General features: G+C 45.0%; 1 protein-coding gene across 1 annotated transcript; it reads right to left on the reverse strand.

Moving 5' to 3' along the window:
- Positions 1-2,039: 2,039 nt before the first annotated feature.
- LOC147665051 (uncharacterized) lies at positions 2,040-2,931 on the reverse strand (the record flags this gene model as incomplete). Its single annotated transcript, XM_086949790.1, has 1 exon — positions 2,040-2,931. A coding segment is annotated over exon 1 (892 nt), but the record flags the coding sequence as incomplete, so codon positions are not given.
- Between the last annotated feature and the right edge of the window lie 14,057 nt (positions 2,932-16,988).

A 16,988-nucleotide genomic window follows, 5' to 3' on the forward strand; every position in this document is an offset into this window, starting at 1 on the left:
GAACTTGTAGTTGACACCACATTCCTTCCACATAGCTGTCAAATATCCTGACATGAAGTTGGCATCTCTATCAGATATTACCTCCTTAGGAAACCCCACTCTGGAGAAAACTCCAAGTAAGGCCCTGGCCACAACAGGAGCTGTTGTGGTCCTAAGTGGAATTGCCTCTGGGTACCTGGTGGCATGATCCACTACCACCAGTATGAATCTGTGCCCAGATGCTGTAGGGGGATCCATTGGACCTACAATATCAATCCCCACTCTTTCAAAGGGAACCCCCACCACAGGTAGTAGTATCAGGGGGGCCTTTGTTGTTCCACCTGCTTTACCACTGGCTTGGCAGGTTTCACAGGAGCGACAAAACTCCTTGGTGTCTTCAGACATGTGGGGCCAGTGAAAGTGAGGGACAAGCCTGTCCCAGGTCTTATTCTGGCCTAAGTGTCCTGCTAGAGGAATATCATGGGCTAAGGTGAGAAGGAAACCCCTAAATTGCAGAGGTATAACCAACCTCCTGGTTGCACCAGGCTTGGGGTCTCTACCCTCTGTGTAAAGGAGTCCTTCATCCCAATAAACTTTATGGGCACCTTGAGCATTCCCAGCAGCCTCAGCAGCAGCCTGATGTCTGAGGGGTTCAAGAGAAGGACAGGTTAACTGAGCCTGCCCCAAGTCTGCCCTAGAAGGTCCCCCTGTCCCCAGAAACTCAACCTGATCAGGTTCAAGTTCTTCAGAGACAGTTCCTTCAGGGGTCTCAAGACCAGCTTCCTGTGAAGCTTGATCCTCACTTGCAGGCAGTTGGGAAGGCACAGCCTTAACCCTCCTGTTCTTCTTCTTGGAAGGTGCTTGGTCCATTGTTCCAGGATCCAAGACCTGAGGTTCAGAGAGGCACTTTTTGGCCTGTGACCTGGTCACAGCAAGGACATGCGATGATATCCCTAACATCTCTGCATGAGTCCTGTACTCAACTTCTGACCATAGAGAGTTCTCCAGGTCATTGCCCAACAAACATTCAACTGGGAGATCAGCACTAACCATAACTCTTTTTAGGTCAGTTACCCCTCCCCAGGAAAAGTTAACAAGTGCCACACTATGTGTAGTAGTGACATTGCTGGCATTGGTCACCAGGTAATTATCACCTGGCATGTACTGTCCAGGGTCCACAAAGTTAGGTGTCACCATAGTGACACTGGCACATGTGTCCCTGTAAGCTTGAGCCACTTTGTTGTTAATCAAAGGCGTCTGTCTGTATTTGCCCAGGTTACTGGGACTTATGTCAGGGGTCAAATCTATGTCCCCTTCACAAATCAGAACAGCCTGTGTAAGGGTTCTGACTAGGTCAGAATCTCCTTCAGTTCCCAAGGTGATACCCACTACCCCCTTGGTTTGTGGACCAGCACTGCTAGCTGTACTAGTGGGTGCAGTTGCCTTAGGGGCTGCAGTGCTGGGGGCTCCACCCTTTTTACACTCACTTGTCCAGTGAGAGGTGTTTTTACAAGTTTTACACCAGGGTTTCTTCTGACCTTCTTTCTTCTTCTTCTTCTTGGAAGTTTGGGACCCACCCTCTGTATCATTTTGGGGCCCTGTTGAAGACTTCTGGTCTTTAGCTTTCTGCTCCCCACCCTTCTGGTCTGTTTTCTTCTGGTCACCACCCTGGTTCTGGTTCTGGTTCTTTTGCTTAACTCTGGTTCTTACCCATTTATCTGCCCTCTTTCCCAATTCTTGGGGAGAGGTCAAATCTGAGTCAACCAAATGTTGATGCAACTGCTGGTTCTGACAATTATTTAAAATTTGTTCTCTCATCAGCAAATTATACACTCCTTCATAGTCTGTAACCTTGCTTCCCAGCAACCATCCCTCCAGAGCCTTAGTGGCACACTCAACAAATTCAGACCAGTCCTGAGTCTGTGTCTTCTGGGTATCTCTGAACATTAACCTGTACTGTTCAGTGGTTAAGCCTAACCCATCAATCAGAGCACTCTTCAGGACCAGGTCGTTTCTAGAATCCCCATCACTAACTGTGAGGAGTCTGTCTCGGCCTCTACCTTCAAAGGAGAGCCACAAGATTGCTGCCCACTGCTCTTGAGGGATCTGCTGTACTCTGCAGGCTCTCTCCATTGCAGTTATCCATTTATGGATGTCATCCCCAGCTTTGTAGGGGGGCACAATCTTACTCAGGTTTCTGTTATCAAAAGACCTGTCTTTATCCTTGTGGATATTTCTGCCACCAGTGGGTTCTATTACCCCACTCTCTCTAGGCTGTCTTGCTCTAGCAAGGCTCTCTTGGGCCAGGGCAACTTCTAATTCTCGCTTCTGGATCCTAAGCTCAGCCTCTCTCATTTTGGCCTCATTTTCCCCTCTCTGAGGGCTAGCCAGCTCCCTTCTGGAGTGGCCATGAGAACCTCTAGAAGCATGGGAGTTGTTAGAGTCACCTGAGTGAGTCCTTCTCCTCCTAGGCTTCTGGTTAAGTCCACCTGGGGGTCTGAATGGGTTGTTACCTGATTCAGTCCCAAATAGGCTTAAGTTAGCCTGGTTCAGTCTACTGACCAGCACCTGACTATTTCTGTCATCATCTGACTCACTGCTTCCCCCCTCTGTCTCTTCTTCCTCTTCCTCCTCGTCTACCTGAGGAGCTCCAGTGATGGGGGCTTCCTCATCTACCAGGATGATAGGGCCAGGGGTGTCTACAGTGTCATCCTCTGAAGGATGGCCTCCTTCAGCATCCCCTGTGGGGTCTGCCTTAGAGGTCTTTAGAGTCTCAGACTGATCCAAGATCTCTCTAAGGTGGTCTGTGGTAGGGGAAGGCCCTGTCCTCAGACCCCTTAAGACACAAAGCTGTCTTAATTCCTTAAAGGAAAAATTAGCAAATTTGGATGGTGCCCTTGGAGGGTCACTCTCAACAGGGATGTTCCCGGTGGAACCCTCTGCTCCAGACATTGGTTTAGTGTGGGTGGATGTGTTGCAATCTACCTACACTGGTGTTTACCTACTAAACCTATCTAGTAGTTGTAGCTAGGGTGTGCTACTCCCTTTGCTCTACAACAACTAAGTTCATTAGAACTTAAGTATACTAGTCTTGTTTTATATGTACCTAGCAGGTACCTGTATGATCTTTCAAAGGATAATCTCAAAGATTGTAATGGTAAAACAACAGCAAGCTCAGATCCCACCGCTGCTCACCAATGTGAGAAGTTGGCCTGGTATATAATGCTCACTAATTCTAGTGATCACTTTGTACCATGCCAAGCAACCCTTATGATGATTGGTTGTAATTCAACCTTGTAGACCAGTTATCCTAGTGGTAACGTGGACAAAGCAGTCTTAGGCTAAACTCTGAAAGGCATGTGAATCAGCTGTATTACCATACACATCCCCCTTGAATACCAAATGAAAGGGACACCACACAGATATATATTGAAAATATATATTGATTTATTAACTATAAAATCCTCTGGACTCTTTATGAGCACAGAAGCACAAGCGTTAAATCACAAGACAGTTTAAAATACACAAAAGTTGCACAATATGGATGAGCCCTAGGGGCCACCTAAACCATATACTAAGAAAGTGGTATAAGAGATACCAATCGGAATGGGAACAGGCCTAGGGTCTTGGGAATCGCTGGAGCTATTCGAGACTATCAATGATTAAGTCGGGAAAGGCCCGCGGGACTCGGGTGCAGTGTTCAAAGTGCACGCACTTTCCAATGTAAAGTCTATGGTGCGTAAAAAGTACAAAGTTAGATAGTTAGGAACCTTCCGAGTGACCTAGAACGCTGAAACTTAAGACACAGGCCCTTGAGATGTGTACCAGTGTAGGAACACCGGCGGAGCTGAGTTACCTCACCCACAGGAAGCGGGTGCACAGGGTCGAAGTAGTGTCGGGTTTCGTCACGCTGGTCGATGGTGCTTGGAGCTGAAGATGCTGCAGGCGGCTCGATGTGAAGAGTTCCGGTGGATCCAAGGGTGGATCTGAAGTTGTGAAGACCTGAAAGCAGAGGGGACAATGTTCAAAGTCACTAGCCAGTGACTACCGTGGAACCAGATTGGAACCAGGCGATGTCGGGTGCAAACAGGCGTTGTCGGGTAGCTTCTCTCTGCAGCCACGTGGACACCGGGGGTCGAGGACGTCCAGGAGTCGGTCACGAGCTGTCCCACGCAGGTTTCTCGCTGTTGGAGGTGTCGACGACCTGATCGGAGCAAACAGGCCTTGGCTAATGCAAGCCACGCAGGAATCAAAAGATGCTTAACACTCGGACCAGCAAGGTCAGAGCGAGTGCTCCTTTTCACAGGAGCTTGGGTGAGTCTGGAGCAACCAGACCCGCTGTGTAGTTCGTCGGTTTTGTCGCCAAGATGGCCGCTGACCACGTGGCTAGTGGCCGGGATGGCGTGTCAAGTGGCACAATGCAAAAGGGCCCCACGCAGATCGTGGAGATGCTGGGGGGCTGATCTTCGGTGCAAGGGCTGCTCGATGGTGGGGGTTCTCAGTCCCCAAAGCACAACGTCAAGGATACCTCAGAAGCTGTGCAGTCAGCTTTTCGAGTGTCTTCCAAGAGGTCCGGTCCCACGTCACTTGGTGCCTCCACGGGTCCCTTCTTTGCAGGGACTGTGGATCGGGCTCTGAGAGGTCTGGGAGTCTGGTTCTTGTCAGGCTCTGGGCTCGGGCTCCGGCGGGAGGCGGCGGCAAAGCAGACATCGAGTTGCTGGTTGGTGCCTGTGTTCACAGGGTGGCCACTCCTAGGCCACAAGGGAGATTCTCTTCAGTCTTCTGAGCAGCAGAATGTCGAAGTCCAGTCTTCTTCTTTGTTTAAAGTTGATTCAGGATGATCTGCTGTGCAATGGCACTGCTCCCACTCTTATTCCCAATCTGAGGGGTGGATCACCTACTAGGTCCCTCCTCTGGGAGGAACCAGGAAGGGGGGCGGTTACACCCCCTTTCCTTTGTCCAGCTCCTCGCCAGGCCTGGGTCTGGAAAGTCCCAGGACCGGTTTGGACTGGCCTATGCACGGGGACACCTTGTGTGCCCCGGGCATGTCTGATTCTATTCAGCCCTGTCCTACCCAATACACAAAACCCTGTCTGGGGTGGTGCTCGCACCTCCCAAGGCAGGAAACCCTTTGTCCAGGCCACCATCTGCCGAGTTTCGGTCAGCAGCAGGAGGCCAGACTCGTGTCTGTGGTGGCAGCATCCATTTTGTGATGCTGAGGCTCTGGTTAACTTTAACCGGGGTTAAGGCTACACACATGTCGTGTCCCTCTAGAAGGGTGGAATGCTATCCCCGTCGACAGAACTGTCGAGGGGATAGTATTCCAATTCGTATGACACCTTACTCAACATGTTTTGATAAAGCCAAACCAAAGATAGCATTTAACCGCGAGGATTATAATGCACTTAAGAGTATATGGTATGGCAATATCCCGGAACAGCTTAGGGAGTGGTTCCCGACAGCTGCAGACAGGCTCAGCTCATGCTAGAGCACCATCTCACATATTTCCAAGCACTCTGCCTCCAGGATTGATGAGGCCTTCCATAGGAGTGGCTGATAGGAACATATGTGTCCAGTTTAGGGTTAGGCACAGACATACTGTACCTAAGTAAGAGGTGATTACACCAACTTACCCCAGCTGAGTGATCAGCCAGTTGTGTCAAATATGGAGGCCAGGCCAGGGGTGGCACAATACATGCTGCAGCCCCTGGTAGGCCTTGGGAACACCTATGCCCTGGGTACCTAGGGTACACTGTTACAGGGGCCAATAGGGTGAACCAGTTCCAATTCGTAATGCACCTAAAGTGCATTGGCAGTAATTTAGAGAGAGAACAGCAGGCTGTGGGTCTGATTAGCAGGCCCACAGCCACATTTAGTCAGAAACCAGTGAAGCAAAAAGCAAAAATTTGGGGTGACCATAGGATAGCAGACCCTACTCTCCTACAGCGAGTGTCCCCTTAATCCAGAAAATCAAGGACAAGAAGAGGAAGAGGAGGAGGCTCAGGCCCCTCCTTTGCAGAAGGTAGCCATAGCGAAGGTTAGGACGGCTAAAGGGGGGACTTCAGCTCTTCGGGTTCCGGTTCCCCAGCCACCAAATATTTCGGCAGGGAACAAGGTTTACAAGCAGATGCCTTTCATAGTTGAAGGGGATGAGTACTATTACTTTGACCCAGTGACAGGACGATACCTGAGTGGGCAAGAGGACTGTACCCTCGGGGCAGTTCTGGAGGTAGACCAGAGAGGGCCATTCGTAGAGGCTGACGTGGATGGCCATTCCACCACCTTTCTGATTGATACCAGTGCTACCCGCTCTACTGTGCGGTCTGCAGTAGTCCCCAACCTACCCCTTTCAGGACAGACTATCCAAGTTGTAGGCGTTGCAAACAGGAGAATGACGAACCCACTGACTGAGCCAGTCCCAGTGAAGATAGGAAGTTTCAGGGATAAACACCAATTTGTAGTGTGTGATTCCAGTCCTGTGTGTCTATTAGGGAGAGATCTCTTGTGTAAACTCCATTGTACCATTTATTGTACCCCCAAGGGAGTGGAGTTGCAGACAAATGATGATGATGCTGCCTTTAAGGTTGCAAATACGCATGTGTGCATAGAATTGTATCCTGCTTTAACTGTGGAGGAACTTTCTTGGGATTTGAGGGATACAGTCACCCAGGAAGTGTGGGACTTTACAGGAGAAGATATCGGTTTGATTAGAGGAGTAGAGCCTGTTAAGATTCAAGTAAAACCGAATGCTGAATTCCCAAGAACACCCCAATACAATTTGACTCCGGAAACTATTGCAGGAATAAAACCTGTGATCGAATCCATGATTAGACAGGGAATTCTGAAGGAAGTCCTGGGCAGTCCATGCAACTCCCCGATCATGGTTTTGCAGAAGCCTAGCGGGAAGTTCAGGATTGTGCAGGATTTGCGAAAAGTGAACAACATAGTTGTTCCATGCTGTCCAGTGGTACCGAATCCTTCGATGATACTGTTTCAGATACCGTTCCAAGCTGAGTGGTTTACTGTGATTGACCTTTGTCAGGCTTTCTTCTCGATCCCACTGCATGAAGAGAGCCAATTTCTTTTTGCGTTCAAGCTGGAAAATCGTGTATTAACGTGGTGTCGTATCCCTCAGGGGTACACAGAGAGCCCATCGATCTTTAATCAGTTGCTGGAAAGGAATCTTGAGAATCTAGTACTGCTGCAGAACTCTGTTCTCGTACAGTACATAGACGATCTCCTTGTTGCGTCAGAGACAGAAGACATTTGTAGAATTGACACCATTGCCTTGCTGAACCATTTGGCAGAAAATGGACACAAGGTATCCCCCAGCAAGTTACAGTACTGTTTCCCTGAAGTACAGTATCTGGGTCACAGGATAGAGAAGGGAAGGAGGAAAGTGTCACCTGACAGGATTGAGGCGATCATGAAAAGGATGGTGCCCTCGACCCAGAGAGAGGTTAGGATGTTCTTGGGGATGGTTGGCTACTGTCGCCAGTGGATTGCCAACTTTTCCCTGAAACCGAAACCATTGCAGAAACTGACGCACAAGGATGTAAGTGATCCGGTACCATGGGACAAAGACTGTATGATAGCTTTTCTTGAGCTGCGAGAGGACTTGTGTCGTGCTCCGGCTCTGGGAATGTCTGACTACACCAAATCATTTTCACTGTTCTGTTGTGAGTGAGAGGGATGTGCTTTGGCAGTGTTAGCCCAGGATCATGGAGGTGTCCGTAGACCAGTTGCTTACTTTTTGGCTACCTTAGACCCAGTAGCCGCAGCGTTGCCCGGATGTCTCAAATCCGTTGCCGCAACAGGTGTCAGCATTGAAAGGTGTGAGAGCATTGGGATGGGTCATCCACTGACAGTACATGTTCCCCATGCAGTAGAATTGTTAATGACCAGGACCAACACACAGCACTTGACAAATAATAGGCTCACACGCTACGAGCAGGTTATACTTGCTGCGGAGAATGTGATCCTTAAGAGGTGCTCGTTCTTGAATCCTGCTAACTTGATGCCATTACCAAATGCCTTAGACGATGATTGTGAAGACCATGACTGCCTTGAGGTGACTGAACTGTGTACCAAACCTAGACCGGATATTGTTGATGAGCCATTGGTAGACCCTGATGAAATTTTCTTTGTTGATGGCTCATGCGTAAGAGACAATACTGGTCAGTTGAGAGCAGCCTTTGCTGTTTGTACTATTTCAGGAATAATAGAAGCGGCCTGCCTGGAAGGAGTACACTCCGCTCAGGTGGCTGAGATAATTGCATTGACGCGTGCCTGTTTGGCAGCCAACAAGATTCGGATCACCATATACACTGACAGCCAATATGGGTTCGGTGTGGTTCATGACTTCGGTCAGTTATGGTCTCAAAGGGGTTACATGACATCATCAGGTTCCCCTATCCGCAATGGAGAATTTGTCAGATTATTGCTGGAGGCCTTGCAGGGTCCGGCAGAGATCGCTGTTGTGAAATGCACTGCACATTCTAAGGGTACTGACTTTGTGTCCCTGGGTAATCGTTATGCTGATGAAGTCGCACGTTACAGTGCCGAGTAGGAATACTCGTTCACTGAACAATCTGTCGAGGGGACGCAGGGAGGGACTGAGTTGAACATGATACTGGAAGTGGCTGATACCTGGGATGAATTGAAGTGCATGCAGGAGCAGGCGTCAGACTATGAGAAAAAGGTGTGGAGGACAGCTGGTTGTGTCAAAGGAGAGTTGGATTTGTGGGTTTCGGCTGATGGGAGAGCTGTGCTGCCGAATGAGCTGGTGAGTCCGATGGCAGACAGATACATGGTCCTGTACATCTGGGAAGAGATGCAATGATGCGTGTGTTCAGACAAACGTGGTATAACCCGAAATTCCGAACGGCTGCGGAGGCAGTCTGTCAGAGGTGTGTTACATGTCAACAAATGAACGTTGGGAAAAGAACACCAGTCTGACTGAGTCACATTGGGAGGTCCGGCGGACCCTTCAATAGGATGCAACTGGATTTCATTGAGATGCCGAGGTGTAATGGCCTCAGGTATGTCTTGGTGATCGTGTGTTTGTTTTCCAGGTGGGTTGAGGCATACCCAACACATAGGTGCGATACACTCACAGTAGCAAAGTTATTGTTGAGGGAGCTTGTGCCACGGTTCGGGGTTCCGACCTCTTTGGAATCAGACAGAGGGACGTATTTTAATAGCGAGATCGTGAAGATGCTCTGCTCTGCACTGAACATTGACCAGAGACTACATTGTAGCTACCGACCAGAGGCTTCTGGCATAGTGGAGCAAGTAAATGGAACACTCAAGGCCCGAATGGCAAAAGTGTGCTCATCTGCGTCCCTGAAATGGCCAGATGCATTACCGTTGGTGCTAATGAGCATGCGCAGTACACCAGACAGGAGAACAGGTCTCTCACCTCACGAAGTACTGATGGGGAGGGCTATGAGACTACCATCTGTTCCTTCAACAGCCTTGCTGAATATCACAGATGATCTGATTCTTGATTATTGCAAAGGACTTTCTGATGTCATCAATTCTGTGTCCCTCCAGGTGCAGACTGCTGAAATTCCGGCTTCTAGAGACCTTTGTCATGATCTGTGTCCAGGTGACTGGGTCCTGGTGCGGAAACACATGAGGAAAAGCTGCCTGGATGTGCGCTGGAGAGGACCGTTTCAGATTATCTTGTTGACAAACACTGCTGTGAAGTGTGGAGGATTGCCGAACTGGGTCCATGCTTCTCACACCCGATGAGTTCCAGCACCTCTGGAAGAAACAGCTCCTCTCATAGATGAAAATCCAGCCTTGGAGGAAGAACCACTAGAGGGGACAAGTCAAGCTGTGGGGGTGTCTGAAGGAGCTGGTAGCTCATCTGATCAAGCTGAGGGAAATCACTACGACAGCAACTCTGAGTCTACCTCTGAAAGGGGAAGTTGCTGTGAAGGTGATTCGAACACTGACCAAGCTGAAAGTGGTGATGAGCAGGGTGTGCGAACGAGAAGCAGAAGAGTGAGAAGCGCAGAGGCACATTGGCCTGAGAGGCGGAGGCGATTGAACCTAAGGCTGGCTTCCGAGAGAGATCTTGCCCCTGTATCTGAAGATTCAGACCAGGAAGAAGGTGAACAAGAACTAGAGCAAGGAGGTCCAAGGAGATCGAGGAGGGTGAGAGTACCTTGTCGAAGATACGCCACTCCTGAGTGGACCTACCCTGTGACAGATGCCCGGTGTACTGAGATCAGGGAGGGTGAGGGCTGTGACAGTGACCAGTACGAACCCAAATGTTAAGTTGGATGTGTTGCTGTTGGTACCAGGACTAGAGATCGAAGTCGTACTGACACTCACCGTTCCCAATCCCCCTTACCTAAGCAAGATACGTGATTTAATCCTGAATAGACTGATTTTTCCTACATTTGGTCCAGAAATACCATCTCACGAATCGATTGTCCTTCGCATGGAACTTTTGGAGTACGTGCTGGATGCAGTTGGAACACGCGTGATTATCGATTATGAAAGACTTTTGTAAATAGCTGTTGAATAAACCTAGAGCCGAGTGGAAGAAGAATAAATGTAAGGGCTGTTCCACAGAGGACGGAGAAGGGTTAGGGTTTTTGTTGATGTAAATAAAGAGCTAAAAACTACAAGGGGATTTCTGCTTCCAGAAGTGGTTCGGGAGATTCAAACAGCCAAGAGAGAGACTTTGCGTTGTTGTCGAGAACGAACTACACTGTTCTGAGACCATGGAGGCTGGAAACCCGACTCGTAGAGCTAAGTGCATTGTAGGCACACTTGTAGGAGGTGTGATATTTTTTATTTTTTTAGTAGTTATAGTTTCTTATTTAGCACCACACGAGCAGGCAGTGGAGGTTGAGGGAACTCCGACACCTACCACTCCTAGCAAGAAATAGGTCAAAGTAGGAGCCAAGAAAGCTTTGCTAGTAGAAGAGAGTCGTATGTTACACGCAGATTTGTCGAAAGGCAATTTTAAGCAGAATGCGTATGCAAAGTTGTTGTATGAATACACTGATGCGATGGATGCGAAAGATTGCTATGTGTGTATGCAATTGCCGGCTTCAGTAGAGGAGGGTTTTAAATACCATCACCTTCCATTGACATATGGAATTTCATGTAGTTTGCTGCTTAGCCTATTTTATGGGCAAAATCATTTTGAGTATTTTTTTCAAATTATGACGCTGTGCTTCCAGAAGTCCCTGCTTATAAGCACCTGAACAAGTTTGATTATTATAAGTCAGAGGACAGACTTGGATATTTTTTCATTCCAACACAAGAGTTAGACACCTCATATGCTCAACGACACAATTTGACATGCTCGCTATCAGAGATAGAGAAAAAGTTCATCGAACAAGTAGAGGACAGATACAAAAAGCAAAAACAGCTGCGAGATTCAGGGCAAGGTAAAGTTGATTGGACGGATGAGGAAAAGCTGCACAAGATAAAAGGGAGTTATGGTCCGATAGCTCTAGATGAGGTGCAGAAAGGGAAGTTGTGCATTCACAGACCACAGACGTATTATGAAAATGTGTATGTGGGTCATACTACATGTGAGCACACTTTCACATTGGAGTATTACACGAAGGATTTCTTGCAGAGTGTGGTGCAGGTGATTCCTACTGTGTATTTTGTCTGCGGAAGGAATGCGTATGTGCGATTGCCGGAGAAATGGTATGGGACATGTTATCTAGGGATTATTTTTCCCAAGATATACCATACAGAGGATTTTGCTCTCTTGGAGGGAGGACACCAGACGAGAGTAAAGTGAGGTAAAAGTGCTGCTGCAATTGTTGGAGATGTGTTCGGGGCAGTGATACCAATGTTGGGAGTGATTCTGAATGACGTGAAGATACGACGGTTGGCTACTGTGGTGGATGAACTATGGATGAGTACAGCTAAGTCATTGGTGTTGGTTGAGGGTGAGATGTTGTCGATAAGGACAATGGTTTTACAGAACCGTCTTGCCTTGGATGTCCTTCTAGCTAAAGAGGGAGGAGTCTGTAAACTTTTGAAGGTTCAGGAATGTTGCACGTATATTCCAGACAATTCTAAGGATCTGGAGAAATATATAAATAACATTACTGCCATTCATTATGAAATTGAGGATTTGGCACAAGAGAACGTGTGGGAGAAGGTTGGCAAAGGATTTGGAAATGTTGGAAACTGGTTTGCAAACTTGGGAAGGAGTTTCCTTGGCAGCAGGCCATTATGTAATTTCCCAGTCATTTACATGGTAGTCAGTTTCATTAAAATAGAGTGCACTGCCCTTGACCATCTCCAATCTGGGGTATATATACCTCACTCTAATATAACCTTCTACCAAAATAAAAATGCAGGTAGATAACATGTGATGACATTTAACCCCTTATAAGAGAGAACATGGGATGCCATTTAATCCCTCATAAGAAAGTGCATTTCCACCTTTTATAGAACATATATAGTTCTCTAATTTTCAGAAAATCTTCCCCTTTAGAATATATTATTATATATTCTCATCTCTTTTTTTCTTAAATACATTCTAAACTTTGTTTATAACTAATTACTCTGTTGAGACGTTTATTTCTTAAATAAACGATCGTGGGATAAAAGCAGGAAGCTTTCAAGAAAAATACATATAAACATTGACGCTTTACATCACCATGGAATTTATGTGCGTCACATTGGTTAGTTATATAACACATTAGGACTATTTGTTCTCTTGCTAAAAGATATCTGGGCTAACATCACCCGTTTAAACTATCGCTTCTTTCTATTGTAGTCCACGATTTCCTGAAAAACTACACTCGTCCAAACCATCGTTGCCTTCTATTGTAGTCCACTAGAGTCTGGAGGAACTACATTTTAGCCGTTTGTAGTCTCTATCACTACAAGATCAGAAAGGGCACGTTTGTCTTTAAAACTACGCAATCAAGTTAGAACGAGGCCATGCAGCTGATACTAATTAAAGCCCTTACTTGACCTACAAATACCGGGTGACTTTTCCATCAGTTTCATGCCGGCACGCTTGGCAGTGCACACCAGCAGACTCCCCTGACTACGGAGAAGCGCATACATCCGCAATGTAAGTTTATTTAGAACAGGGTAGGCTATAGCACAGAACCCATTTGTCCCCCCTCTACCTTATACAAAAGACGGACTCCTTCAATACTCATGTATTCCGTTTTTTGTTCCCAGATACCAAAACTTTGAAGAGGCTATTTAGTGAGACCAATCCTTCCCACCAGTTATAACAAGGTAATATTTTCTTTAAACAAAAGGACACAATACAAAAACGTAAACCTAGCATTATGTGAATAGAAAGTAAAACATTATAACCTCATGTTTTACAATAATAATTTCAGAAATGGTGTGTATGAAGTTATACAAAACGAAGACATAACCATTAGGAATTTATCCTTCCTTCATCGTAGTCACTTTGAAGGTAAGAACCCTCTAATAGAGTTTATGAATATCTGGGTAACTGGTTTTTTTAATACAAAGCGTTAAGAGGTCAGACACAGGGTATTTACTAGAAACAAGTCTTTAATAACTATACCAGGCCAATTATCACACAGTATACAGCCCTTAATATAGACTATCTCATGGAGAGAATCTTTGTTTAAAGTAACACCCTAGGCTCTAACTAATTAGCGGGAGTAGCCACTCGAACCTTGAAAGGACGGTAAAAAATTATATAAATATATAGAATTTAAAAATGGCTTTTTTCTGTAGATTATTTCTCTGGAACCAATTTGGAGCGAAATAAGTTATGCCTATGAATCATTATTCTACCTAAAAATACATCTATGAGTAACCTTGACTGAAAATAAGAAGTGGAAACAGCAAATATCAGGTATTTTTAAATAACTCAGTATTCCCCATATAATAATAAATGGTTGTCTTCATATACATTTCGTGATATATAATTGAGCATATCTATTTCCTTAGTGCTACATAATTCCTGCTGAAACTTCCCTGAGATTAAAAATCACAGAACTTTCGTTTTTATGAAATAACTGGAATCCACTCCACAGGATAATTAATTTCAGTGAGTAAACAAGTAACTGCTAATTAGCTTCTTAGTACCTGTTTCTTTTCTTCTTTTTATTTCTTAACTCGCTTTTCGTTTTCCTCTCCTTTTATCCCCCTTCTTTCAGATAACACCCTCACTAAGAGCTCATGAACTCTCCCCTTTTTTTGCGTTCACGATATAACTAACATCTTGCTCCCTATCCATTATACATAATTCTGGCCTCTTTCCTTCCACCACTCTTTTTATCCCTCTCATAACTATATCTATCAGACACCCTGTAAACCCTAGTTAGTTCAGATAGGCAAGATAGGCATCAAAATGAGATTACAATTGTCAGTGCTGTATAAGATTCTGTTATATACTGCTTGAAAACTGTTAGGTTAACATTTGATATAGGACTTATAGTCTCTTTTGTACACATACTGGAAATGTATCATGTAATCAAGTATATAATATAAAATATATGTTTATAAATCAACGATTGACCCTTAGAGCATCAATAGGTTGCTATAACTAGACTTCCTTGTCTAATCAACCTCGTGTTGTCTGTTTGGACAGTAAATATACATGTATCTTTATAAAGTAGTGATATATATATTCTATGTGTTTTATCCTTATCTATATAGGAATTTGTTGTACACCTGTCTCTGTTAAAAACGAAATGACGGTAACCTGATGAAGGCCTCAGGCCGAAACGCGTTGTGTTCTATTCTACCGCATTTGCCTTCATAACATTTTCCAGCGACCGAACATATCGTACAGCACTGTTCTTGTACTTACATGTATATTGTTGTGTGTCTTTGTTTACAATAGATATTGCATGTTATTTATTGTTGTTTGTATTAACTATAACTGTTCTATGAATTTAATGAATATACATTTTATGGAAAAAATATAATAAACTTATTGCTCAAAATGTAAAAAAAAAAGACATAAAAGTGAAACAAATAACAAGAAAAATAAAATAATCATATATTTTTCAGACATTGCTGTCCAAGCGAATTATTACTGTTAATGTAATGAATATGTAAAATGAGGTTGCAATAAGGGCATTAATATTATCATGTGGTTTGCTATTTTTCTTCTCAACTCATGTCTATCGCATTCCCTACGATTAGCAAGCCACTAGTTTGTAGGGGTCCCCTTTCTTTCCAATTTGTGTTTCCTTGGGTTTGTACTGAAACCCCTCATCATAGTTGTGGCATGTGTGATTGGGTTGTGGGGTTTGGTAAGAGTGTACAAGTGGTATAGGTCAACTAGGTTGGAAAGATCGATGAGAGTGCAGGAGCAAAGAATGGAGAGACTGCAAGACAATCAATATCGGAGCTTGAGAGCGATGGAGATGCTCAAGCGAGGGAAAGTGGCAACAGGATCTGTTTAACTCAGTTCTTGCCCTCAGGGATGGTGTGGTGATGGTGAAAAGGGGGGAACTGAGAGAGCGTAAAACAGAGTAGAAATTGTAGGGGTGCATCATATGCATGAGTAGTCAGCACCCACATATATAGAGGCCTTACTGACCATGTTTAAATGTAATGTAGAGTTGAGGACTAATGTAGTTGGTATTAGAAATATACTGCGAGCTAATGTTAAGGGCTTTGGAAACCAATAATGCTATTTAACATAGAGATGTCATTTGATGTGAAGTGTTTCATTAAAATGAGATGTGCTTTATTAAATCACCTTGGTGCTTTTAGATCTGCTTTATTAAAACTCACAGTTGTATCTTTTAAACGTGACTGAATTACTTAAGCTAGAGAATTGTATTTTGCATTAAGGATTGATGTTTAAAGAACGAAATGTATTGCTCATGTTAGGATGTTGGTGCATATAACGTGCAGATCCCATCTCATAGAAATCGTGTAGGCCTGATTGAAATGCCTTGCTTAGCATTTAATTGCAGAAATGTTTTTGGGAGAAAGCTGCCTGTAGCTAAAGTCAATTGCAACATTTGGAATTTGTGAGTCGATTCACATGCGTTCCTTTGCAGGTGCAGGAGCTAATAGATAGTTGAGTAGAAGGGCCCATTGTGTATGAGAGTTAGGATGCTAGACTCAGACATGGAGGAGTAGCCGAGGAATTCAAGGAAGCAACTTGAAGCGAAGAAGAGCCTGGGACCCAAGGACGTTTCAACGGACGAAGGTGGAAAGGTGCCATAATGGAAAAATCTGAAAACCAACACCTTCCAGAGGGGCGTACCTGAAGGCGTGTTGTCCGCATTGTGGGGTTTTGTATTAGGGACAGCACCCCGAGGGTGGAAGTAGAGCAGATGGGCTGAGGAGCCAGAGAGAGCGGTTGGTCAGGCAGAGAGTTTAGCTATGACTGAGTGATCTTAAGGTCAAGATCGGAGGAAAGTGAGTGAACTTCTCTGAGAGTCACCACTGCTGACACCTTTGAGGAATGGGGCATTGTTGAGTAGGGATGTTATTTAGTATAGCGTAGGGACAGTCTAACCTGGATTTATTCCATTCGCAAATGCTTACTAAAACTCAGGTTGTAGCAATTCTTGTTAGCCTGATGATTCTTGAATTGATTCTGGTATTATTTCTGAGTCGTCTGAGATTCTTCCGTCGGATTATGTTTGTATTAGTACCTGTTTATCTTTTGAACCTTTTGCTAAGATGTTTATACATCCAATTGTTTTTGGCTTTGTAATACATTTTTTAACTTAGTTCTTAGTCAGTGGCTTTTTGGGACTATGGCAAAGAGGGGAATTTGTTGAAATTGACGAGCCATTGTGTAGATAGATTTCCTAATTCACTCTATGACAGGTAAAAAGGTCTAGTTGACCGGTGTTGGGATTCTGGAGAATGGTAAGCAAACTCTAGAGAAAAATCCCGCCCTTCCAACACCACGTCACACTACTATCTTACCATGCCTTATACAGGTTTTGTCCAAATATGTTTGAGGACTGCATCAAATATATATGAATCAATAGAAATAGCATTAAACAATTACATAGATTATTAAATTTCTGCATCTAGCCCCA

Source organism: Lissotriton vulgaris, unplaced genomic scaffold (assembly GCF_964263255.1).
Source record: "Lissotriton vulgaris unplaced genomic scaffold, aLisVul1.2 SCAFFOLD_6148, whole genome shotgun sequence".
Taxonomy (NCBI): Eukaryota; Metazoa; Chordata; class Amphibia; order Caudata; family Salamandridae; genus Lissotriton; species Lissotriton vulgaris.